Source organism: Orcinus orca, chromosome 9 (assembly GCF_937001465.1).
Source record: "Orcinus orca chromosome 9, mOrcOrc1.1, whole genome shotgun sequence".
NCBI classification, from domain to species: Eukaryota; Metazoa; Chordata; class Mammalia; order Artiodactyla; family Delphinidae; genus Orcinus; species Orcinus orca.
Window position 1 is genome coordinate 23,313,672 of NC_064567.1, and position 26,705 is coordinate 23,340,376.

General features: G+C 44.2%; 1 protein-coding gene and 1 long non-coding RNA gene across 3 annotated transcripts; both read right to left on the reverse strand.

The window, feature by feature from the left end:
• Positions 1-620: 620 nt before the first annotated feature.
• GARIN1B (golgi associated RAB2 interactor 1B) lies at positions 621-14,586 on the reverse strand. 2 transcript variants are annotated; one of them, XM_033432537.2, is made up of 6 exons: positions 13,903-14,586; positions 12,614-12,798; positions 11,398-11,650; positions 6,800-6,921; positions 4,158-4,195; positions 621-1,280 (listed from the first exon to the last, which is right to left on the reverse strand). In XM_033432537.2, exons 1-6 carry the CDS (start codon positions 14,149-14,151, stop codon positions 1,108-1,110), a joined length of 1,020 nt encoding a protein of 339 aa, XP_033288428.1. In that variant the 5' UTR covers positions 14,152-14,586; the 3' UTR covers positions 621-1,107. The 2 variants fall into 2 exon arrangements, with proteins under 2 accessions (XP_033288428.1, XP_033288429.1); XM_033432538.2 differs by lacking the exon at positions 13,903-14,586 and having other exon boundaries at positions 4,158-4,189; positions 11,398-11,590; positions 12,615-13,795.
• A 5,017-nt stretch (positions 14,587-19,603) lies between these two features.
• On the reverse strand, positions 19,604-25,266 carry LOC125965392 (uncharacterized). Its single transcript, XR_007479207.1, has 5 exons — positions 25,193-25,266; positions 21,676-21,846; positions 21,261-21,340; positions 20,815-20,878; positions 19,604-20,463 (listed from the first exon to the last, which is right to left on the reverse strand). It is a non-coding gene; the product is annotated as an uncharacterized LOC125965392 (long non-coding RNA).
• Between the last annotated feature and the right edge of the window lie 1,439 nt (positions 25,267-26,705).

Genomic DNA, 26,705 nt, shown 5'->3' on the forward strand with positions numbered 1-26,705 from the left:
AGTGTGGCTCAAATAGAACTTCCTGTAGGAGTAGGAGCGAAAAACTTTCAATAAGATATAACACCTCAAAAGCTCTTCTGTGGGCACCTAGATACTTCTGTTAATTTTTAAAATTGTCAACTATTAATAACAGGTAACTTGTAAGAGTTAGTGGTTTATTGATAATACTTTACTCTGGAAAACATATAACCACTTCTACCTTCTTTAAGGGTGTCTCTCTGGTCAGACAGAGGCACAAAGGAAGTACTTAATGAATAACTGTTAAATGAATACATGGATGGATGAATGAGGGTTGGAGTTTGGGAAGATAAGGGCTGGGCCCCAGCTAGGGCCCCTAGCTCCTTCCCACTCTCCTCAGTGGAAGGTTGGGGCCCCCAAGGAGCTCAGGGAAGGAAAAGGAGCTCCCCCCTCCCCGCTGCAGAGGCAGACCCTCATGCTTCCCACACTGCAGGGAGAAGGTAGCTCTAGTGACGACAGCGTCCTGCTAGTCTCTGTCCCTTCAGAGCCACTTGCAGGAACTCCCAGGGGCCTTTGGTAGCCCTGGAGGTGCCATACTTAGGGTTTCACTCAGGCCAGTTGGAGGTAAAGAAGAACAGGGCAGGAAGAAAGAGGGCTGAGGGCTTCCCTGGTGGCGCAGTGGTTAAGAATCCGCCTGCCAATGCAGGGGACACGGGTTCAAGCCCTGGTCCGGGAAGATCCCACATGCTGCGGAGCAACTAAGCCCGTGCGCCACAACTACTGAGGCTACGCTCTAGAGCCCGCGAGCCACAACTACTGAAGCCTGAGCGCCTAGAGCCCGTGGTCCACAACGAGAGAAGCCACCGCAATGAGAAGCCCGCGCACCACCACGAAGCGTAGCTCCCGCTCACCGCAACTAGAGAAAGCCCGCGCGCAGCAACAAAGACCCAACACAGCCAAATATAAATAAATAAATTTATTTATTAAAAAATAAAATAATAATTTAAAAAAAGAGAAAGAAAGAGGCCCCCCACTCCCACCCCACAGCCTCCTGGAATTATCCCCAGGACCCTAGGACCTGAACCCAGACCTGAGGTAGAATTCCAGGCCTGTCCCAGGAAGGCAGCTGGATTAATCCCATCACCGTACCTATGAGTGGTACCAGCTGGGGCCGGCGGAGGCTGCCAGAGTGCTGAGGAGTGAGGGGGGCTGCAGCCCAGTGGGGTTCTCTCTTTCCCACTCTCCATACGTGAACGACTCCCTCCAACTGAGGTCACGGGTGCAAGGGATGGAGCCTTCGCTGGGACGGTTTTTTTCCAGGTCTAAAAGGGAATGCATTTGTGTACTTTAATTCACAGAGCACTCTCACAGAGGCCAGCCAACATTTGCGAGGTGCTTATTACGGGCCAGGCACTGTTCCAAACAGTTACAGGCGTCAATGCTCTTTCAATACTCACAACCACCCCCGAGAGGTCAGTGCTGCCACAGTCCCCATTTGCTGCATGAGGATTCTGAGGCACAGCAAGTTTAAGTCACTTACCTGTGGTCACAAAATGACGCGGCAAGGCCAGAATTCAAGGCCAGATAACCAGGCAACAGAGCCCGTGTTTTTACCACTACGTCATGTGAACAAGGCAGTACCAGTAAAAGGAGGCAACCAACGTGGCTTGGAGAGGTTAACCAAGTGAATTTCCCTAGGAGATTCAGCTAGCTGAACTGGCAATGGCCTTGAACCCAGATGGCCTGAAGCCAGAGCCTGTTTCTGGTCCACTTGGCTTCAGCTACTCAAAGGGTGGCTTGCAACCTAGCAGCCTCGGCATCACCTAGAGCATGTGAAAAATGCAGTCTCAGGTCCACCCAGACCCACTGAATCAGAATCTGCATATTAACAAGATCCTCAGGGGATCATTTGCACATGAAAGTTTGGGAAGCACTGTGATAGGTCACACCGCCCACTGATCGGGAGTTGAAAGATTGCGCTCTCTCGCGCTCTCTCTCTCTCTCTCTCTCTCTCTCTCTCTCTCTCTCTCTCTCTCTCTCTCTCTCTCTCGTCATCCAGAAATTCCAAGAGGCTGGGGTGTGACTGTCCTTCCAAACTGAAAGGGTACACTACCTCGCCCAAAGAGAAAAGAGGGGTTCCTTCAGCTCCGAGGAAAGAGCAGGGTCCTGAGGACACCCCAAGATGATTAATTGAAATCAGCCTAGGGGCATCTTGGGAACAACAGTTCCCACGACACAGATGGCCTATGAGTCTGAAATTCTAGCTGTTCTCTCAAATCCTAGAAATAAGTTTGAAATATTCTCTATTTCTGTCTTCTTCAACTCTAATCTCATGCGGTATGTTTTGAGTGTATGTGTGTGTATGTGTGTGTGTGTGTGTCTGTGTTTGAATGTATGTGGAAAAACATAATTAATGAATCACCATTGTATTAGCAGTCACATAATATGAGAAAGCACTTCTAGACTTGGAGAAAACATGGGCCAGCAATCAGCTCTATTTACCATATAGAACAGGGGTTGTGAACTGGCAGCCTCCGGGCTCACTTTGGTCTGTGGATACCTTTTGTTTGCCCACTAAGTGTTGGCCTGTACTGTACTTTAGTATTTTATGAAGTGGGGAGGGGGGGTATGTGATATAAAAATTCAGATTTTTGTTTTTTCTTGAAAAATCAGAGTATCTGGCAACCCCAGGCTTGTGTTGCAACGTGGCAACAATTAGTTGAAGCTTTAATTGAAACGTTCACTTTTTCATGCCACTGTCCCCACCACTCCCTATTGTCTCCTCAATGCTGAAACCAAGTGTCAGCCCAGCTGTTGTTTTACCAATGATAGAGTTGAGAGAAAACCCAGCCATTTCTTATATCTATGACACTTAGACTCTTTACTCCTCTATACCCCCTGCAGATGTTTGAGCTGCAACCCCTGGTTTGGATAAAAGTTGGCACAGCTCCCCTGGGATCTACACATTCCTCTAAATCTCTAAATATAACATGATATTCTGTCTGCCTCCTGAGCCAATTTGGAGGAATAATTTCTTAGTGGTGTGGTGCACAAATATTTATTGAGCTCCTATTGTGTTCCCAGCCCTGTGCTTGCCACTGTAGAAATTCAGAGGCACCAGAAAAATTTAGTATTGGTTGAAGAAACAAGACTTAAGCCTATGAAACAATCAGGGATAGTATGTTGTGTAAGAGAGGTTATGAGCAAGGAGAGATTTGTCTGGGCAGGAAGGTGTCGTGAGTGGACCTGAAAGGTTAGGTAGGATTTAGGGTGGCATCAGGAGGAAGGGAGGAGAGGGGGATGAATAAGGCATGGGGAAGGGTAGCTGAAGTTTGACCAGAGCAGACGATTTGGGCTGGAGAACAGGAGGAGTCAGAGGGCTCCCATTTGAGGAGGGGACAGTGACCAGGTGAGATGGGTACGAGGGGAAAGTTCATGCAGGATCATCCATGCCAAAATGAGTGGATCTGGGGTAAACTAGAACCCAGAAATAAATCGGGAACAGGGCTGCTGTTTCCAGAATGGGTCATGCTGTCTCACACAGACTCTGGGTCTCTTCCTAGAAACCCCGCCTCATCCGCCTTGGCCAGCCCACTCGTACTTATCCGCTCTGACTCAGCTCAGACCCCAGGCCTTCTGGGACAGCTTCCCGGGAGGAGGGAGGGAGGCCTGTCTTTGTGCTCCTGTGGCACCCCAGGCTTGAGCTTTGAATGTTGCCTGGAAGGAGAGGTTATGTAATTTGGGGACTTACCCATCTGACTCCAAAAATTATAAACCCCTTGAAGGGGGTGCTGTGTCTTTCTTCACTGTGATTCCAAAGCCTTCAACAGTGTTCGGCACTTACCAAGTGCTCAGTGCATGCTTTTGAATGAATAAATGAATGAACAAACTAGCAGAAGATTGCTGCCGTGGTCCAGGCAAGAGATGATAAAGTGGACTAGGGTGGGATCTGTGGGAGTAGAAATGAAATAAAGAATATAAGAAACATTTGAAAGAAAGGAATTAATAGGATTTGATGCCAAATTGACTATGGTGGCCAAAGATCCCGGAGGAACTCAAACTAAGGTACAGGAGGATGACGGCAACCCTGACAGCACCAGGAAAGTTGGGGTGGGGTACTAGAGGCAATCTTACTCCTATATCTGCAGAGCAGAAAATTCTCCGAGACAAGGGGGCCCCATGCCCTCCGTTACCTGGACCGTCCTTTTTTTTCTCTGTCTTTCTGCTGCTCCTGGAACTCCAGCCATTTCAGGATCAAGAAAATGGAAATCAAAAGGAAAAGAATAGAGCATGAAACTCTCATTTTAAATCTTGTTTCCAGTTATATTTTTCCTGATGCAACAAAAGCTTTAGAGGCAGATATAAATGTGAAAAAGGCCAGCTGTGACTATATTGGGTGGGTGTGACGCATATTAAAGTAGCAGAAGAAAAAATAGGGAAGGGGGAGGCGGGATGGGGTGGAGTTTGGGCAGCAGAACCCAGGCTGCTGATTTTGCTGAGGTGGAGTGGGTGTGACTCCATCTGTTTGGTCCTGCGTCTTGGCCATTTATTTTATTTGCTGTACATTGCATGTTGCTGCCAACGTGCAAAAACTGCTATAACCGCAACCAGACTAGAACCTGCCTAAATGAGGAGAAAAATCATCACTCGGGGCTTCATGCTGAAAAATTAAAGAGAAGAAACTAAATGTCTGTACAAAGCAATTATTGAGACAAGGAAGCAAAAATTCAATGTTCCCTGTTTCTCGCATCCCTCTGATCTGTCTTGTACATGACAGCCCAGACTCAGTTGCCATAGCTCCCTGGCTGGTCCCTCCACACCTAGCCTCCCTCTCTTCAAATCACTGTCACTGCAACAGCCAGCATGACCTTTTTAAAATGTACATGGGATCACGCCGCTTCCCTGTTTAAAATGCTGCTAAGGCTCCCATTACACTTAAAGTCTAAAACCATTTGCATGGCTTCCCAGCCCCTGCCTGGCTTGGTCCCTGCCCACTTCTACGTATGTCGTCCTACCACCATCCCCACTTCCCTACTGGCCTTCCTTCCCTTTCTCTGCACTCACCAAGCTTCTTCCTCAGGGTGAAGCCTCATTTGTTGCCTTACTCTGCACAGCTTTCTCCACCCTTTAACTGGCTTGTGCATGTTTCTCCTTCAGGTCTTTGACTCCTCTGACCTCCTGGAGATATTAAAAGCTGTCTGTGCCAGAGATTGCCAGTAGGTCCCGAGCATGCCCTTTTCCCTTCTCCCTCCGGGGCAGAACATCTAATTTTGTGTTGGGCCCATGGCTATGTGGAATGGAGGCTGCATTTCCCAGCCTCCTTTGCAGCTGGGTGTAGCCATGTGACTGAATTGTGGCCAGTGAGGTATAAACAGAAGCCGTCCTTCCCAGAGTAATAAAGAAAATCTGTAAGTTAACATTCTAAGACAGTCAAAATATCTTGTTATTAGATATCAAATATCTTCCTCCATTAGAGTCCAGGGCTCTCCAGCTCAGCAATGTGACATCTTACCATCTTACATCTTCCTTCATTACAGATCTCTGTATGATATACAGAGTGACAACAGCGGGCAACTAACAAGTCTTTTTCTTGTGTTAATAGTTTTTCTACTTCCAGCTCAAGTTAGAATTAAAAATACAAGCTAATTTGTTTCTTTTTGGCCACGCCTCGCAGCTTGCGGGATCTCAGTTCCCCGACCAGGGACTGAACCCTGGCCCTCGGCAGTGAGAGCACAGAGTCCTAACCACAGGACCGCCAGGGAATCCCCTACAAGTTAATATTAATTGAGCGTTTATTACATCCTCCTGTACATTTGCTGAGGATGGGCCGAGCACTTGATGCACGTGAGCTCATTGAATCCTGACACGATCTGCTTGAGGTTGGCAGTACTGCAATTTCTACTTCATAGATGTAAAAACCGAGGCCCAGCAGAGTTAAGCAATATGCCCCCAAGGGCTCATAGTCAGAGTGGTGACTTGGGCCCAGGGTTGTGTGAGCTCTTACCCATTATGAGAGATTGCATCCTCTGAGCTCTCCTGGTTTTCAGTTTATTACTGGCATTCACAAAGAAAACTTTCTTTTTTTAAATTCTGTCTCTGAGTTGCTGGTCCCTGTTACGACAAAAATCTCCTTCTCTCTGACACCTCGTTTTTCTCTTCTGGTGACATTTACTAATTTTTTTCTGTTCTTCCTTTTCTTTGACACCACAAATCAAGTTCACTAGGACCCCGGTTCCCATTTTATCTTTGCTCTCTGGCCGTGGTGCCCTGTGGTCTAAGTGCTCTCGACCTCTGTCTCTCTCATACCAACCAGTCTTAAGACGCAACCCTTAGTCATCTGTACATGTAAGGACATTTCCTCAGGCATGGAGAAGACAGGCCTGCAGGAGGGAGCTTTCCAGAAAACGTTAAAAAAAAAAAAAGTGACTATAGAAGCTCCATAAAGTTCACGCAGAGGCCAGGTAAGTAGGTAACGGAACCCAGTGACAGATGATGACATTTTAAACAACGTTTTGATTACTTTTCTGTAGGACTAGAAACTAGTTTAGAAATTAGGTTTTACTTTTCCACCTGTGTTACTAATTTATTCGTAATATTGAAGAAGCTACTTTCCATTTTTTATAAAATTCCTCCTCTGGGGTCAAGCCCACGATGCTTGTGGAGAAGGAGAATTAGGCAAAGAGACCAGGAAAAGGTTGCCCTGAGTCAAGAATACAGACTGGATACTGAGGGGCAATACTTCATGCACCTCCCTGTGCCCATTAACCAAGATAACTTGGTTTCTGGATCTCCCAGCGCAGACCATCTGGAACGTCATGCTGGCTGGATTTGAGGCATGTACCTGAACTGGTTGTGCTGGTGCAAGTCGGCAAAAATCTGAGAGAAGGCCTCACTCTCCCCCTTGGCCATCAGCTGCGTGAGGCTTTCGCTGGGCTGGGAGGCTTGGAGTTTCTTCTGCACTAACTAGATGGAGGAAAAAAGCAAAACCAGGTGTAAGTTCTCAGCGTCTCTGCATTTTCCTAATATCATGGTCCAGACCCTAAAGGTTAGAACTCAGCTGTCCTATCAGACAGAGCCACGCCAACTGCACAGAGAGGCAATTCTGAGGCCATATCTGTTTGTTTATACCCCCGTACTGTTATAAATATCCTTTGGTGTCCCAAGAATAATATTGTCCCTGAAAACGTTAAACATAATTTAGTAGATAAGCTATTCTTATTAACCTACCTTAATATGTTATTGAATAGCCTATTAATATAAACTTTAATAAAGCTTATGCTACTTGGTTTTATATTTAAATGGAAGGGGATAAAATGTTTATTGTAGGAATTTAATGTTTTTCAAATTCATTTCTCTAAGAAATATCCTACGTTGAGCTACTTTTTATGCCAGAGTAAAACTGTCTTTTTTCCTGTTGCCTGTGATACCCCACAGATGCCCCAGTTGTGCACACTGCTCATAGCCATTCAATATTTATTGAATATCAACTACGTGCCAGGCACTGGGGAATCGAAGTGATGAAAACAGATAAAAATCTCGGCCTTCATGGATTTTGTGTTGTAACTCAAGTCAGGCTTCTGTTCATTATACTATAAGGCCTGGGGCAAAAAGGCCCAGGTAGCTTCCCTGAATTCTATCAAATATTTAAAGAAGTAGTAACACCAATCGTCACAAACTCAGAAACAGAGGAGGAGGGAACACTTCCCAAATTACTCAGTAAGGTGAGTATTACCCTGATACCAAAGCCAGGCTATCACAAGAAAACTACAGATCAATATCTCTAATGAACATGGATGCAAAACTCCTTAACAAAATGCTAGTGAACCACATCCAGTAATATATAAAAAGGATCATACACACCGTAACCAAATGGAATTTATTGCAGGAACACAAGGCTGGTTTAACATCTAAAAGTGAATTAATGTAATATACTATATTAACAGAATAAAGGACAAAATATGTGATCATCTCAGAAGATGGAGAAAAAGCATCTGACAAAATTTAATACCCACTCATGATAAAAATTCTCAATAAACAAGGAATAGAAGGGAATTTCCTGAACCTTATAAAGGGCATCTACAAAAATCTCATGGTTAACATCATGCTTAATAAAAGACTGGATGTTTTTCCCCTAATACCAGGAACAAGGCAAGGATGTCTACTTTTGCTGCTTCTATTAAACATTGTACTGAAGGTTCTAACTAATGAAATAAGGCAATAAACAAATAAATGGATCCAAACTGGAAATGAAGTTAAGCTGTCTTTATTCGCAGATGACATGAATGTATGCACATATGTAGAAAATCCCAAGGAATCCACAAAAACTACTACAACTAATAAACAAGATTAATACACAAAAACCAGTTGTATTCCTGTACATTTTCAATGACTGATGCAAAAATTAAATTAAGAAAACAATTCCATTCACAATAACATCAACAGCAATCAAATACTTAGGAATAGGGCTTCCCTGGTGGCGCAGTGGTTGAGAGTCCGCCTGCCGATGCAGGAGACACGGGTTCGCGCCCCGGTCCGGGAAGATCCCACATGCCGCGGAGCGGCTGGGCCCATGAGCCATAGCCGCTAAGCCTGCGCGTCCGGAGCCTGTGCTCCACAACGGGAGAGGCCACAACAGTGAGAGGCCCGCGTACCGCAAAAAAAAAACAAAAAAACAAAAAAAACCAAATACTTAGGAATATATTGAACAAAAGAAGTGTAGAACTTGTAAACTGAAAGCTACAAAACATTGCTAAGGGAAACTAAATTAGATTGACATAAATGGAAAGACATTCGATATACATGTATTAAAAGACTCAATATTGTCAAGATGGCAATTTCCCCTAAATTGATATATAAATTCCACGTCCTTATCAAAATTCCAGCAGGCGTTTTTTTTTTTTTGTAGAAATTGACAAGTTGATCCTAAAATTTACATGGAAATGCAAAGGATCTGGAATAGCCAAAACAATTTGAAAAAGAGCAAAGTTGGAAGATTTACAACACCCAATTTCAAAACTTACTATAAAGCTACATTAATCAAGACATTGTGGGATTGGCACAAGAATAGGCAAACGAATCAATGGAACAGAACTGAGAAGCCAGAAATAGAGCCTTACATTTATGGTCAATTGATTTTTGGCAAAGATGCCAAGACAATTCAATGTGGAAAGGATAGGCTTTTCAACAAATGGTACTAGGACAGTTGTATATCCACAGGCTAAAAAAAAAAAAAGTACTTAAAAAAGTATCCCTACCTCACATCATACACAAATATTAATTCAAAATGGACCAGAGACCTAAATGTAAGAGCTAAGTCTTCTAGACTTCTAGAAGAAAATATAGGATAACATCTTAGTGACTTTGGGTTGAACAAAGAGTTTTTAGATACAACACCAAAAGCCTGATCCATAAAAGAAAAAATTGATAAACTGCATTTCATCAAAATTTTAAACTTTTGGGCTTCCCTGGTGGTGCAGCGGTTAAAAATCCACCTGCCAATGCAGGGGACACGGGTTCAAGCCCTGGTCCAGGAGGATCCCACACGCTGCGGAGCAACTAAGCCCGCGCGCTGCAACTACTAAAGCCTGCGCGCCTAGAGCCCGTGCTCTGCAACAAGAGAAGCCACCGCAATGAGAAGCCCGTGCACTGCAATGAAGAGTGGTCCCTGTTCGCCGCAACTAGAGAAAGCCTGCGTGCAGCAACAAAGACCCAACGCAGCCAAAAATAAAAATAAATAAAATAAATAAATAAAATAAAAATTTTAAATTTTTGCTCCTCAAAAGACATCATTAAGAAAATGAAAAGACAACTCACGGACTGGGAGAAAATATTTACAAATCATACATCTGATAAAGGACTTGTATCCAGAATATGCAAAGAACTCTTACAACTCAATAAGAAGAAAAAAATCAATTTAAAAATAGGCAAGGGACTTCCCTGGTGGTCCAGTGGTTAAGACTCTGCGCTTCCACTGAAGGGGGCCTGGGTTTGATCCCTGGTCAGGGAACTAGATCCCACATGCATGCTACAACTAAGAGTTTGCATGCCACAACTAAGAGTTTGCATGCCACAACTAAGGAGCAGGTGAGCTGCAACTAAGAAGCTGGCCTGCCTCAACTAAGACCTGGCACAACCAAACAAATAAATTAAATAGATATATATATTTTTAAGTTTCAAGAAAGATTTGAATAGAAATTTCACCAAGAAGATATATAAATGACTAATAAGCCCATGTAAAGTTGCTCGACAGGAAACCCTAATTAAAAACATAACACATCCACTAAAATGACTTTAATTAAAAAGATAATACTGGGCTTCCCTGGTGGCGCAGTAGTTGAGAGTCCACCTGCCGATGCAGGGGACACGGGTTCATGCCCCGGTCCGGGAAGATCCCACATGCCGCGGAGCAGCTGGGCCCGTGAGCCATGGCCGCTGAGCCTTGCGTCCGGAGCCTGTGCTCCGCAGCAGGAGAGGCCACAGCAGTGAGAGGCCCGCATACCGCAAAAAAACAAACAAACAAACAAACAAAAAGATAATACCATTGTTTTGTTTTTGTTTTTTTTGGCCATGTGGCTTGTGGGATTTTAGTTCCCTGACCAGGGATTGAACCCAGGCCCTCAGCAGTGAACAGAGTCCTAACCACTGAACCGCCAGGGAATTCCCAACAATACCATTGCTGGTGAAGATGCGGAGAAACTAAAACCCTCATGCATTATTGGAGGGAATGTAAAATGGTACTGTCACCTTGGAAAACAGTTTGCCGGTTTAAACATAAACTTACCATATGACCCAGCAATTCCAATTCCTTGGAATCTACCCATGACAAATGAAAACATACCCTAACATACATCTATACAAAAACTTGTACACAAATGTCCACAGCAGCATTATTCATAATAGCCCCAAACTGGAAACAATCCAAATGTCCATCAACTGGTGAATAGATAAAACATGGAATGTCTATACAATGGAATACTATTCAGCAACTGAAAGGAATAAGTTATTGATAATCTGTGACTCTACCCTAGAGTTGGCCCCATGCTATGATATGGATGAACTTGAAAAACCTTATGCTAAGTGAAAGAAAGCCTATATATTATAGGATTCCATTTATATGAAATGTTTCAGAAATATGAGTAGAGATTGAAGACAGATCAGTGGCTGCTTAGGGCAGAAAGTAGGAACAGGGAATGGCTGCAAATGGGCATGAGGGAATTTTTTAGGGTGATAGAAATGTTCTAAAACTGGATTGTGGTGATGGTTGCACAAATCTATACATTTACTGAAAAATTTGAACTGTACACTCAGGCGAATTTTAATCAGTAAAGCTGGTTAGAAAAGGCCTAAGGCAAGGCTTCCCAGGGTGCCCCCGTATCAGCTCACTGAAGCTCTACAGCTCAGCTCTGACCTTGGCTGGAGGAGCCAATGGTGCCCACTTACCTGTGAGTCTCCTGAGGGACTGCAGCTGTTCTTGGGTACCAGGCAGTGAGTGACGAGAATCCTAGGGTCTTTGGTGGTGATGGACAGGCCCTTCTGCAGAATTTGAACCAGTCGGATCCAGAAGTGGAAGACAGTCTGAGGATGGTCAGGGTGGAGCCTTAGGTAGTAGATCTTCTCCGTGACTGTCCTCAACCGCAGGACACGTTGAAAGCGGTCACAGACCTGGAGCTCCACAAACTTCAAAGGGAGAATCCTGAAGGTGTGAGGGAAGACACACATTGCTTCTGATCCAACCCTGTCTTCATTAAAATGAGGAGTGTCTCTTTCAGAACTGAGGCTTTGGTGGGTAGGAGAGAGAATGCTTAGCACAGTGGTGCTCAAACTTTGGGGAGATCAGATTCACCTGGGGAGCTTGTTTAAAATGCAGACGCCTCAAGATAACCCCAAAGATTCAGATTCAGTAGGTCTGGGGTGAGCCCCTGGAATCTGCATTCTAACCTCTACCCATCCTGCCATGATTCTCATGCTGGTGTTCCCTGGATCCTGCTTGAGAGGGACAGCCCGGGAGTAAGGTAGGTGGGATCATAGGGCTTTTCAATTTCCTTCTTGAGAGCACAACAGGAGCTGGGTCCCACTGTCCAGCTTGTCCATTCATTGACCTCAATGCCTCCATTACTCCTCCCAAAGGAGTTAAGATTCAAGGAGTTGGCTTTGGATCTAGTATTAGTCAGCTGGGTCTGGGCTGTACTTGCCATAGGTGTACCTAGAACATAATGGAGAGGTCTATCACTGAAGCAACATGGAGCAATGAAGGGTTTACTTGGGCTTCTGGGAATATCTAGAGATTCCTGAGATATCCTACAGAAGAGGCTCAAACATCTAAAAGGGCCGTTTCATCCCCGACAAGCGTAATGTTACAGCTCCAAGTGAGACTTCGCTCCACTCACTTTACCAGTAGGAAGACTGCAATGCAGCAAGTAACCTGTGACTCAAAAATTATTTGAGTCTAGTTAGTTGCATAAGGACTAGAACCTGCATCTCCCAGCCAGTGCTTCATCTGCCAGACTGCCTGGCTTCCTTGCCCCTTGGCCCCAAGTGGAGAGATTTCCTAAGAATTCAGTGCAGTGAATGCAGCGAGAAGGAAAGAGGGCGTGTAGACTGGCCCTCACTCCTGTCCACTTTATGGCCCCCCTTTGCCCCCCTTCAGGATGCTGACCTCTTCAGGATGATCTTGGGGGCTGTAGTTGGTTGGTTCCATGTCTGGCTCTGCCCATGGTGCCATTTGACGTTGGCCATGAAGAGGATGTTGGGAAGAGGCAGGCAGGGCACAGAGGAGGTCACCCCAAGGGCCATGGTGTTGGAGGCTTTGTAGATGTCTATCCAGTTCCTGCTCTTTTTGACCTGCAAAGCAGCACCCCCAGGGCACAGTCTGAGCACTGGCAGAAGCAGCAGTATGCTTTAGGCGAGAGGCACCATTCACATTTTGGGCTGGATAATTCTTTGCTTGGGGGAGGAGCTGTCCTGTGCCTGGTAAGATATTTAGCAGCGTCCATGGCCTCTGCCCAATAGATGCCAGGAGCAATCTCCACCCTCCCCCCATACAAATTGCGATAACCCCAAATGTCTTCGGACATTGCCAAATGCCCCCTGGTGGCAGGGGCAAAATCATCGCTTGTTGGGAACCACAGTTTAACCTATATTGGTTAAACAACTGTACCAGTATTTACTTTACCTACTATTAGCAATTGCCCACAAGGGTTCCTTGACGTGTGTCACACTTCTGTGAATCCTCCCCAGACTGTTTCCTGGATTTTCTTTGAAGAACCTGTCCTTTGGCACTTTCTTGAGGGGCCCTATTATCTCCTGCACCTTTTCTGCACTGTCAGGTCCCCGTAACTTCCAAGTTCTGTTTATTCTGGGTTCCATCTGGCCTGAGGGGAGCCCAGACAAGGAAACAAAAATGCACTGAGTGCCGTTGCACTAAGGCCTTTGCCTCCTGTGTTTCACGGAACAGCCAGGTCAGTCCCACCCTTATTACAATAGAGGAAACTGGGATTCAGGGTGTGCAGGTCACCTTCCTGATGACACCTCCTGATAAGAAAGCAGTGGACCGGACTCTGAGCCCAGATCTCTCCGGGCGTCCAGCTCCTATTCTTTCACCCACCAACATTTCTGTTCTGAACCCTCAAAGGGCAGCTCATTTTACTGCCTCTTTGTTCATCTGCTTTGAGCTGACAGCCTGGAGGAGGAAGTAAATTGAGGGAGGAAGCTACCAAATCCTCCACTCAGAGCAGACAACACTTGACCTCGCTCCCCAGAGTGACTGCAGGAGAAAACCTATCTGGAGCTCTGCAAGGTCAGGGTCAGATGGGGTAGCCTTGCCTCAGGTTCCTCTCTTTGCCTCAGTTGTCACTCCACTCCAGTTCCAGGGACAGACTCTCCGTCACATTGTGGGAACAGATTTAGAGGAATCAAGGAGTGGCATTCTGAGCGGCCCAAGAGTACCTGGACAAAGTTGCTTTCAAACACCACTGATTCAGGAAACAGGTTGAATTCTGGAGAATGAACCATCTGGCAGAGCAGTCCCTCCTCCACACCCAGGCCCATTCCAGGATTTGGTTCCCTATCCACAGGAAAGAGGCCCCTGAATTCTTCCCAGGCATTCAGGGAAGGGAAGGTTGGATAGGATCTTGTGACTTTGACAGCCTTCTTCGATCTGTTCCAAGTCTTTCTATGTGGAACTGATGACAACATTTCCGCACATGCTCAGGGGCCTGCTGCGCATTTGTCCTGGGATCTCTCTCTTCCCTTCTGGCCTTGGGCAGCTGGCCAAGGCCTGGGACCACCAATCAGATCACAATGATGAATGGATGACATCATGAAAAACCAGGGCAGGCCTGCAGGAAAGGGAAATGCAGAGGAGCCTCCCTTTTCCTCCAGGGTGCTTTCACAGCTTGTTTAGTGCCCTGACAGGCCCCAGCCCTTCTCAGGACCTGAGCTCCCCCAGAACTTGCTAAGAAAGTACTGAACCAGGCACAAAGCAAAGAAGGAAGGCTGTTAGGAATCTCCTTCTGCTTCTAAAAGGAAAATACCCTCCCTGCCTTTCAACCCTCCCTTACTCTGAATGCGACTACCCCCAAAGAGTTTTCTTATTTATTTTTATTATTTTTTTTTCCCCAAAGAGTTTTAAAGGCTGTTGTAAATTTAAAACCCAGCCTTCCTGGGCTTCACTGGTGGCGCAGTGGTTTAGAGTCCGCCTGCTGATGCAGGGGACATGGGTTCGTGCCCCGGTCTGGGAGGATCCCACATGCCGCGGAGCGGCTGGGCCCGTGGGCCATGGCCGCTGGGCCTGCGCGTCCGGAGCCTGTGCTCCGCGATGGGAGAGGCCACAGCAGTGAGAGGCCCGCGTACCGCAAAAACAAACAAACAAACAAACAAAAAAAAACAAAAAACAAACCCAGCCTTCCTGAGCTTTGTACCATGTGGGCCCCACATACCCTGGTTTATCTGTAGTAGCCTTTGCTGTTTCTGGAAGGAGTTGAGGGGCTGTAGGTGCCTGCTCTGTGTTCTCCTACAGCTGGCTGGCTACTTCTGCGGGCCTTATTTCCCTGAGGAAGTCACACTGAAGAACCGTAGAAACAAGTAGTTTCTTACCCAGAGGCTGGCTTGGTGAGGGTACCAGCTGAGAGGAATAGAATCCCAATGAGTAGCTCTGCTGAATCAACAAGCCCAGGAAGAAAGAGCCCAGATCTTGGGGTGGCTAGATCAGAGGCAAAGAACCAAGCAGCCTGACTGCTATTCAAGTCTATTTCAGGGAGAAATCACACTCTAGTTTGGACAAAATTCCAGAATCTATTAATCATCAAGGAACATTCACCATCAAGGTTAAATACAGTCAATTTAGAAAAGCAATCTGACAACCAACATATGCAAAGTACAAGCATGGAGGTTTATTTTTGTGTTTCATTAACAAGTCAGGGAGAAGGCTGAAAGGTCACGAGGCTTCCCTTATCTGATTCATTCAGCTCCCTCTCTGAGTCGTTTCCATTACGCCCCTGCTCTATCGGCTCCCTCATGGCTAAAGCAACTTCTGCTCTCACGTTCCTTGTTTTCTTTTGTTTACCATGTGGGAGAAATGTCCTCTATGGTAACATTCTCTAAGGATGGGGTCAGAGACTGCATCCTGTGGTTTGCATTTCCCTGGAAACAACATACAGTAGAAAAGTGATGGCAGTCATACGCGGATATGATGCTTTTCACAGTTAAAGCTTAGCTGCAACAGTAAATCTTATTGGCTTAGATACATGGTTTGGATATATTTGGCCATTGAGACATTCAAAAATTCCCTTCAATATGGAAGATGACTTTTTCTCTTTACAAGCCTGTTGAGCCCATTTTTGTGGTGTGTAGAGGGTGGCTTTTTAGCACCCAGTCTAAATAGCTAATTGTGAGGAAGCAAGTTTTCAGCTCTAAACAAAATGCTAAACAATGATAAAATGGTGCCTTAAGTTCCTATTCCTTCCTACCTGCCCCCATCAAACCTCAAAAACTAGCACACTGAATCTTTAAAAAAAACATTTGACAGATACTTAGTTGTCTGTCCCAATATCCATTCTCTCCATTCCTTTAGTAACAGAATGGTTGGTTTTTAGTTGGACACAAGTTTCTGGAATAAATATGTCATTTCCTGGCCTCCCTTATAGCTAGGTAAGCCATAGGACAAAAAAAAAAAAAAGAGGTAAACTCAAGTGTTGGGTGAAATTTCTATGAGGAATCATTATGGGAAGGGGATATGTTCTTTTCCACTCCTTGTTTTTCCCTTCTGACTGGAATACAGACTTGATGGCTGGAGCTGGAGCAGCCCTTTTGGGCCATGAAGTGGCATGCCAAGGATGGTAGCATAGCAAGATAAAAGGGCTCCAATTCATTGCGAATCATAAAATTATCATATAGTCCTGAACTCTGTACCTCCAGACTTCTTTTAAGTATGAAAGAAATAAAGGTTTTCTGTGACTTTGAGCCAGACTTAAAACAAGCTGATAGAACTATATAAAATGACTATCTACTCTTCTGGGCAAATTTTACAGGAAATTATGGTACTATTTACCAATAATTCTAAGCAATGAAGAAAATAGGGTTAATTTACAATCAAGTTGGACCTTAAGAATGACAAACATAATTTCTGGAAAAAGTTGTATAAATATATATTCCAGTAATATGAGTAACTTATTGGGTTCGTTTTTCTGTGTATACATTGATGTTGATGCTGTCACAATTGTTGACTTTTGCGCATTTACTGATGAGCACTTTGGTGAGAGTCTCCTCGACTGTGTTGACTGTCCTTTGGTTTGAGGCTAAAGTCACTTGGGCAGGGTTGGGTATCATTTCAAAAGCTTTCTCAAGAATGACCAGGAAGGACTTCCCTGGTGGTCCCGTGGTTAAGACTTCACCTTCCAATGCAGGGGGTGCGGGTTCAATCCCTGGTCAGGGAGCTAAGATCCCACATGCCTCAGGGCCAAAAAACCAAAACATAAAACAGAAGCAATATTGTAACAAATTCAATAAAGACTTTGAAAATATCCACATCAAAAAAATCTTAAAAAAAAAAAGAATGATCAGGATATCTGGTTGTCAGTTGAGGCTGAGCCCAGGTTTTGTGGGGTTTAAAGCTTATACAATTTTGGAGACTCTTAAAAATAAAAAAGACTGGAAGGAGGGGTGAGTCAGGAGTTATTGTTTAATGGGTACAGAGTTTCAGTTTGGAAAGATGACCAGGCCTCAGAGATTAGTAGTGGTGTTGTTTGCACAACAATGTGAATGTATGTACTGCCACTGAACTGTAAACCTAAAAATGGTTAAAATAGTAAATTTTACATTGTGTGTCTTTTACCACAATTAAAAAAAATGCTGGAGCATAAAAAATGAAATTTTAAAATCCTACAAAAATATGATACAAAATTGCTGGAGGTCCTCCTAGGGCCTTGGAATAGCCCCTGTGATTAAGGAACCCTGAAGCTTAAGCTTTATAATCTTCATGGTAAATATGTTCCATTTAAATACGTGTCACTATTTTTTAAAAAAACTGGGACTTCCCTGGTGGCGCAGTGGTTAAGAATCCGCCTGCCAATGCAGGGGACATGGGTTTGATCCCTGGTCGGGGAAGATCCCACATGCCATGGAGCAACTAAGTCCATGCGCTGCAACTACTGAACCTGTGCTCTAGAGCCTGCGAGCCACAACTACTGAAGCCCACGTGCCCTAGAGCCTGCATACCACAACTACTGAGCCCACGTGCTGTAACTACTGAAGCCCGAGCGCCTAGAGCCTGTGCTCTGCAACAAGAGAAGCCACCGCAAGGAGAAGCCCTTGCACCGCAATGAAGAGTAGCCCCTGCTCACTGCAACTAGAGAAAACCCGCATGCAGTAAAGAAAACCCAATGCAGTCAAAAATAAAAAAATTAAATTAAATTAAAAATTTTTAAAAATTGTATTACATAAGGAGTACATGTGCTTGTAGAATAATAGAAAATACAGACAAGTTTAAAAACAAATAGCATATTTTTACCTCCCAGAAAACGTCACTGTAACAGCTACACGTGTGTGTACTAAAATAAGATCATACCGTAAAAATCGTTTTATAACTTTTTCATCACCTATTTTATTTAGTCAACACTCTCTACCTTTGTGTTCTGGTATTTTATCTCATCTCAGTTAATTTCCAGGCTATATTAAAATTTATTCAATTAATTCCAATTATTCTTATAGCTGGTTTATCCAAATCAGTATCCAATCCAGGACCACAATGCCCCTTAAGTTTATTTTAATCTCATCCAGTCCCTTTTTTAGAACACTTATTAGAAGAAACAATTAAGTCAGTTGTCCTACAGAATGTCCTACCTTCTGGATTTCTCTGGTTATTTCTTTGTGTTTAGCTTGCTTCTCTAGCTACTATATTTCCTATGAAATAGAAGTTATATCTTGGGACTTCCCTGGTGGTCCAGTGGTTAAGAATCCATCTTGCAATGCAGGGGACGCTGGTTCGATCCCTGGTCGGGGAACTAAGATTCCACATGGTGCAGGGCAACTAAGCCCGCGTGCCACAGCGACTAGAGAGCAGCCTGCGTACCGCAATGAAGAGCCCGCATGCCACAACTAACACCCAACACAGCCAAAAAAATAAACTAATTAATTAATTTTTAAAAAGAAGTTATATTTCAAGGGCAGATGGATTCAGGTAGTAGTCACTATGTCTTAGTAAAGAGCTACCATGGGATCTATGTAAGATATTACTATCCTCCCCTAAAGAATGTCAGTAGAAATACATATAAAGAATACATAACAGAAGAAAAATGATTTCAGAAAATAGAATAAATTCTTTGAAAAGTATCTTCTCTGCACTCTAAAGGAAACTGAATACAATATGGGACCCTATGGAACAAAAATTCAGAGATACCAAAATAAGATGAAAAGAAGACTTGAAAAGGTAAGGGAAAAAACAGAAGAAAAACCCAGTAAATATCTGAAAGTCACAATAGAAGCCACAAGAAGTAGAGTTGATATGGCAGAAAACTGAATCAGAGTGCCATGGATAACAGGTTTGAGAATATCACACAGAACACAATAAAGATAGGTGAAGGGATGAAATGATTAGAAAGAAAACGACAGCTATTTGAGATGTTTATATTGACCCAACATACAGCTAGGGTCCTGATGAAGAGGGAACAAATGGAATTGAAAAAATAGTCAAAAGCATAAAAGAAAAGCCATTTCTGAAACAAAAAGACTCAATTTGGCAAATGAACAGGATTTCCTATATTCCAGGTAAATCGAGTAAAGAAACCACTGAGCTCAGAATAGCTCTTCTGAAGTTCCTAAATGTCAGAGATAAAAGCCTCCTACTACAAACATCCAGACGGAAGAAGCAGACAATCTACCAAGAAGAACAAAATGAGACTGACCTCAGATTTCTTTTCAGCAATTTTAGATGGCATAAGACAATGGAACAATGTAGAAAGAGTGTTGAGGAGGAAGGGATGTGACCCAACAATTCCATAAATGGCTAGAAATTAATTCAAGTGTCAAGGTAGCAAAAATAATCTTAAAACTCTAAGCTCACTAGAATAAATAAAGCCATAAGCTGGTTCTTTGAAAAAGAAAAATTAGACGAACCACTAGCTAACACCTCAAGTTTTAAAAAGGAAGACATAGGGCTTCCCTGGTGGTGCAGTGGTCAAGAATCCGCCTGCCAATGCAGGGGACATGGGTTTGAGCCCTGGTCCAGGAAGATCCCACATGCCGCGGAGCAACTAAGCCCGTGCGCCACAACTACTGAGCCCACATGCCGCAACTAATGAAGCCCATGCACCTAGAGCCCGTGCTCCACAAGAGAAGCCACCACGATGAGAAGCCGGTGCACCGCAACGAAGAGTAGCCCCCACTCGCCACAACTAGAGAAACCCCATGCGCAGCAAAGACCCAACGCAGCTGAAGATAATAAATAAATAAATAAATAAAATTTTTTTAAAAAAGGAAGACATAAAACATAAAATTTGAAATAAGAAAACACAAATAAGTACAAGTAATAAGGAAGTACAGGGTCCTGGATAAAGGTAGGTAACATGAAGCTGTATTACTTAGAGTATAATCTAGGTAGTCAAAAGCCCCCAAAATACAGTGAGTTAAACAAAACAGAATTTTGATTCTCTCTTACATAGTGATCCAAAGGTAAGCAGTCCATAGCTGGTAAGAGTATCTCTGCTATTCTCGACAGGTGGGTTCCAAGGTGGTTGCTCCAGCTCCTGCCATTATGTTTACATCCTGATCAGTGAGGAGGGGAAAGGGGAAGGGGAGTGTACACTCTTCCCTTTTAAGGGCATGGCCTGGAAATGGCATAATCACTTTTGCTCACATCCCATTGGTTGGAATTCTGTCACATGGCCACACCCAGATACAAGGGAAGCTGGGAAATGTAGCTTTTAGCTGGGTGGCCATGAGCCCATGTAGAACTGTAGAGTTCTATTATTTATTATTTAAGGATGAAGGATATTGGTGGATTATCAGCAGACTCTGCAAAGAAGCATGTCACAGAATTACTCCCTCTGACATCCACAGTAAATACATATTTTTTTTTAACAGCAAAATTTTAACTAGTGACACTCTAACCAGGAAAGAGGTTACGTGGTGGCCAAAGGATAGGGAAAACAGAAAACCCAGGTATGGCCTGATAATAAAGAAAGCAAGTTAATATAATTGTGTGTGTTCTCACAAATTACCCACCACCCCCAAAAGGAGACAGGCAGCCAGAGGGATGAGTAATCAGCTCAGGGAAAACAACAGTAAGAAAAATCTTCAAGAGTAGAAGCCCTTATTGATCAGAGCACTGCCTCTGCAGAGGCAGAAAAGTTCAGCTGGGCTCACCGTTTTTCAGATCTCCAGGCTGAATTGACAAAGATTATTCCATGAGAACAGGATGCATCTCCAACTAGAGAAAAGGACATTTAAAGGGCCATCAGGAGAGATAGCACAGCCCAAGATCTCACCTGGAGGGACAGTCCAGAAGAGATTGGAGATGAGAAGTGAGTTGGAGTGAGGGCAGAACAGGCAGGATGTAGCTGAGGGGGTGGGAAAGGGCGGGAGAGAGCCTAGGAGGGAGCGATGGCACTCATGGGATTGCACCAGGGCACGAGTGATGCTGTCAGGGACTTGCTTCCCTGAGAGCTACAGAGGTGTGGGACCAGCAGAGCAAAGGAGCAGCCCCAGGGTGAGGTGAGAGCAGGAGAAAGTGGAGACAGCAAAGTAGGCTTAAAGTTGTCTGTTCAAGTATCATCAAGTCAACCAGGAAATATCCAGGAGAAGGTCAATACTCCCATATGATGATCCTCAACCTTGTCCGACCCAAGTCCCCTTTTCATGGCAAATATTTCGTAACACCTCTTCTGCTGTTCTGAAATAAAATAGTGATTGTACCATATATAAATATAAATATATACACATATAGGTTTTCAAAATCGATGTGCTAGCTCAACTGTCATATAAAAGGAAAAACTATAATAAAAATATATATTCTAATATTTAAATGCTTGTGTATGACTCTTAGAAGTCAGAATGAAAGCTAATCAGAGACCTGTACTCAGAACACAGTAGTTACAAAAAAAAAATACCCTTGAAGGTGTATTGAACTGGCTTCTGAAAAACAGTAAAAGCCCACTGTAGTTTGACAAGTGAGGTCCCAAATAGTCAATCAGGCGCTGTGGCGTTATTCTGAAGTTAATAAAGTACCTGGGGTTAGCCTACTCAGCCAGGGGGCTGGGAGGTGCAGATCCAATCCACTGGGGTCCCGCCTGTAGTGTGGCGCCACCTGGCGCCAGTCATTCGCTCTGCTACATCGTTAAGAATCCGGGTCTTGGGGTTGGGCTGGGCCCCTGGTTTAGCAACTAGGCTGGGCTGAGCCTGCAACCAAGGGTCTCAGTGATGACGGCTGACAGAAATGGGCGCAAGAGGGACTGACACTTATGAGAAGAGGCCCAGAGGCCACTGGCCCTACTGCCCTCTGGACTTTGAGACTCACAAGCTGCCCAAAGTTCCTGCCAAGCTGTTCTGTGCTTTACTTTTCTCACCTGTAAGGTATAGTTCAAAATAACAGCTATCTCACACAATTGGGAAAATTACATTAGATTGTAGAAGTGGAGACAATTTGAAAAATTCAAAGCGTTTACAAATGGAATGTCCCGAGTGCGCGTGTGTGATGATCCGATACCACTAGTTGCCACATTCTTCTTGCAACTAGGCATGGCCCTTGAATGGTGGTGAGAGGAGGGATAGATATGACAGAAATTCCTTTCGTTCTTTGTGCAAGGCAGCATGGAGACTTTAGGGGGCTATAAGACCAACTTAGAATAAATTATGACTACTTCTTTGTTTGTCATGGACACATGGTGTGTTCCCGATTATTGTTGCAACTATTAACATTCAAAAACAGGGTTTTGCTTGGGGGCATAATAAAAAAACGTATCTCTCCAATGGGGAAATGAGTTGATTTATCCTAAGTCAGGCAGGAATCAGAGACAGATTCAAAAACCTGAACAATCCTCTCTCGGTGTATTTCTAGATTGTTGTATTTCTAGATTGTTGTATTTCTAGATTGTATTTCTGGTTGTTTCCATTCAAGTTATAGCTCCTGAAAGTGAGCTAGATAATAATTCTAGATTTAATAATTCTAGATTTTCATTTATTATTTTTTTAAATTGCCATTGGTAACTTTTTAAATATATAAGTTTATTTATTTATTTACTTTTGGCTGCATTGGGTCTTCGTTGCTTCGCGCGGACTTTCTCTAGTGGCGAGCAGGGGCTACTCTTCATTGTGGTGCGAGGGCTTCTCATTACAGTGGCTTCTCCTGTTGCAGAGCATGGGCTCTAGGCACGCAAGCTCCAGTAGTTGTGGTACGCGGGCTCAGTAGTTGTGGCTCGCCGGCTCTAGAGCACAGGCTCAGTAGTTGTGGCGTAGGTGCTCCGCGGCATGTGGGATCTTCCCAGAGCAGGGATTGAACCCGTGTCCCCTGCACTGGCAGGCGGATTTCTTAACCACTGCGCCACCAGGGAAGCCCCTAGATTTTCATTTAAAATGCTCATTTTATGAAGCTTCACCATTCTCAGTGGTTGTTTTTCTTTTGAAGCCATAGTCTTGGATTTCTCAAGATTGACCCCTTGTGGGCTTTTTTTTTTTTTTAAGCAAGATAAGGAAGACTTTATTTGGGACAAGAGGGGTGGGGGGACTAACACAACAGGTGGAGGGACCACCGCAATGGAATTTTGCAGCTGGGGAGAGAGATCGGGCTCAACTCTGAATGCAAGATGGATAGGTGGCAATTTATAGCCAAGGAGCAGGGTGAGGAGAAGTGGACGGAAAATTACTAAGAGGAAGCATCAGGGGTAAGGAGGATTCTGGCTAAACTGACCGACAGGATTCTTGCTGAAGATGAGACATGTTTTGTTTTGTTTTCTAAATCAATGGCCTGTGGTTCTGAGAGTTCATTAGTGGATCCCTTGGTGGCCCCAGGATGCAGGTCAGGACCTCTCATTTCTACAAATTCACTGTCCCCAGGTTCTCTGCTTCCCCTACCTGCTGTCTCATCAATATCACTAGAGTCTTAATGGACCTGCTGTTGATTATTTCTCTTGAGACTTACGACGGCATTTGTGAAGCTTTCATCTCACTTCCATCACACATTTTAAGTGGGTCCATCTTGGTATTATTCCTTGAGGACATTTTCTCTTTTCTCTGAATTCCATTTCAGAAACTTTAAGATGCATTCTTACATTGTTTGGGGGATTGTTTTTTGCAAATGTCGTGTCCTGGTAGGCTCTAAATGACTCTGGATAACAATGTTTTATCCCTTTTCCCTTTTAAATCATGTGTTTATTGGCCATTAAAAGCTTTGCCAATCCCTTATGTTGTGTTATTTTCATCTAAGAAATAGTCTCTGGGAAGTCAATTTCACTAAGTTCATTCAGCAAAGGCTGTAGTTTCTTCCCTCGTTTGCGGGGAGGAACAACATGGGGCAGCCAGAGCTGCCTGTGGCAGAAATGGATTTACTTAACAACCTTTAACTGGGTACCAGGCAGGAACCAGGCACTGGAGGAAACACAAATGAATAAGACACCTGTGGTTGCCATGTTTACATAGCATCCACTTTTCTGGGGATAGCGGCACATCAATTAGACTTCATGGTTGTAGACACAGGAAATGACAGGCCAACCTAAGCCAAAGAGAATTCTTTGGAAGACTATTGGGAGGTCTTGACAACAGCTGAAAGTTAAGGGAACCAGACTCGGGGGATTTTGGGTTCTTGTCAGGAATCAAAAGAGGAGCAATAAGCTGGATGGATGCCCCGCCCCTGTCACATAGCCAGCAGTACCTGGTCAGGATGCTGCCCCCACTGCCACACCTTCATTTGTGGGGATAAGTGACATCCTTGCTCAAGATATAAAATTCAGGAGGGAGCATCCAGTTAGCTAAGTCCATAATGGACCTGAAGGGTGAGGGCAGGGAATAGTAACTGGAACCAGAAAGAGATAGTTGACTGGAAGAGGCTGCCATGAGAGGAGCAGTTTCCTTCTGTTGAGGACACACAGCCAGCCTTATGCTACTACAAGGGAGGGAATAATTGTCTTGACCCCATCCTCCCCTCTCCCTCTGATCTCCTACCTGGACTTCCCACTGGCCAAACCCACCTCGAGACCACAGGCAATGGGCCCTTTGATGTAGGCTATACAGATCAACTTGTACAACAGGCAGGAACCATAGGCGTTCTGGGGCATGGAGAGGGTGGAGAAGGGAGAGAGTGGGTTTGGAGAGAAAAGGGAAGGTAACTGGCACAGGTAGGTACAAGGCCAAAGCTAGGTTCCTGGGTCATTGAATGTTAAATGGAAAACCACAAGGACAGAAAACATGGCGGAGCCATTAAAGCCAGTGACAGTGTCCCAAACAAAGTGTACATTAAATCCAAGTCCTACATCCTTGGTGCTGCTCTGGGTCTGCATTTTCTAAGCCTGTTTCTCCAACTGTCTCTGATTCTGTGAGTCAGCCTCCAATGGCATGGGGTGGGGGGTACAAAACCCAAGCTTTTTCTGCCGAAGATAGAGTAGTTCCTATTGCTTGCAGCTAAAGGACTCTGATACCGAAATTGGTACTAGAGAGTGGATTGCAGGTTATAGGCCCCCAGGGAGTTGATTACCCTAACAAGATGGAATAGAATGCAGCAAGATTCCAGCAATATTGTGGGAGGGGAAGTTACCTGTCAATGGCCCACAGCTAATTAAATTATAAGTTGTTGATAATGAGGACCATTTGTTGGCTGAGGGCATCTGGAGAACGAGGTGGCTGCTGCCTTAGGACAATATAAAGGGTATGAAGACTTCCAGGACACTGGGGTACAATGGGTGCTTCTGATGACACTGAATAACTCAAAGAAAGAGAAAAAAGTTTCAAAGGACTCAGAATCTGGTTCTTCGGGTTGAATTTTGAAGACTGCCGAAGTCACAGCTTCAATCCAGACTTTTATGTAAAAGAGAGGCACAATGAAACAGAGTGAATCTCTAACGACTGGAACAGGAATAGCTGACAAGATTTGGAAGACCCAAATCCTCAAATCCTTCTGGAAATTTCCCACTGCCTATCCCTTGTGAGAGGAAGCCTTTCCCTTCTTGCAGGAGGACGCTAAAAATTCCCCTCAGTGTTAGGAGGCTGATAACCGGAATTCGATTCCATGATGTCCAGTGGGTGTTAGGTAGATAAGTGTAGAAATAAATGTAGGGAAGAGAAAGTATTTACCCAGGAAAACATATTGTAGAAATTTGACAATTTGTATCTGTAAAGTCTGGGAATATCTATTAGAATAAAGTTTAAGGCACTCCATCAAAGAGGGAGAACATGATTTTAGATAGGACTGATTTTATTGATATGGGTGCTCTTCCCAGAGATTATGTAATGATTGTGCTATTTCTCACAGCTCTGTATGTTTCTCATAGTTTCCTGTGTTGGTTAAAGTGAGCTTGCATTCAACCCAGTTCACATTAAAGAACAATCAGAGATAACTAGTGAGAACCTGCTGTATAAGAAAATAAAATAAAATTCAAAAATTAAAAAAATGTGTAAAATATACAAGTGATGGCAAATGTCCTTTCAGTGTAAAAATCCCCCATAAAAAAAAAAAAAAAGAACAGTGAGAGGCCAGAAATTCCTTGATACGATGTAGAAAGAGGAACTCAAAGGCTCTGGGAGGCAAGAATACTGACTCATCTATCATGTACCTGTCCTCATCCAACTCTGTCCTTTGAGAAGACCCTGAATACTTGTACATCTCCAAGGTTTTGAGAAAGCATTAGAATGTTTAATAGGCTCTCTGCAAGCCAGTAAATGGGCTCCAGTGGAGAGCTCAGTGGGGAAAAGAGGATTCTGGGGAGCGCTCAAGGAGCAGAAGCATAGTCAGGCTTGGTAATCAGAGCTGAGAATGGTTTGACCTTTTGAGATCTGGGTCTGTAGTTAATTAATTAAGGGTGCTTTGGGGACATTTTTCATGGCTTCTGGCTGCTGGTACTTCTATTTGGGGATTTACACTTTTTGAGTTTTACTTCGCCTGGGAGGAAGCCAGACCTTACTTAGCCAGACTCTGTTTCAGCTCAGGTACATCCTGCAACCTGGGTTCTCCCAAGCAGACTCACTTGCTTGGGAGTGAGACTATAAGGAAGCCAGCACTGCACAGAGTCTCGTTTTCTGGGCCAGGTGGCAGTAGAAGTGTCTGATTTGAG

Bases quoted from the DNA above. Each gene is read 5' to 3' on its own strand.
- GARIN1B (XM_033432537.2), bottom strand. From the start codon at position 14,151: ATGTTGTCATCAGTTCCACATAGAAAGACTTGGAACAGATCGAAGAAG. The intron at 11,651-12,613 runs GTCAGCATCCTG...TCACACCTTCAG, and splicing joins CCCAAGATCATCCTGAAGAG to GATTCTCCCTTTGAAGTTTG. The intron at 1,281-4,157 runs GTCCAGGTAACG...ATTCCCTTTTAG, and splicing joins GACAGAGAAAAAAAAGGACG to ACCTGGAAAAAAACCGTCCC.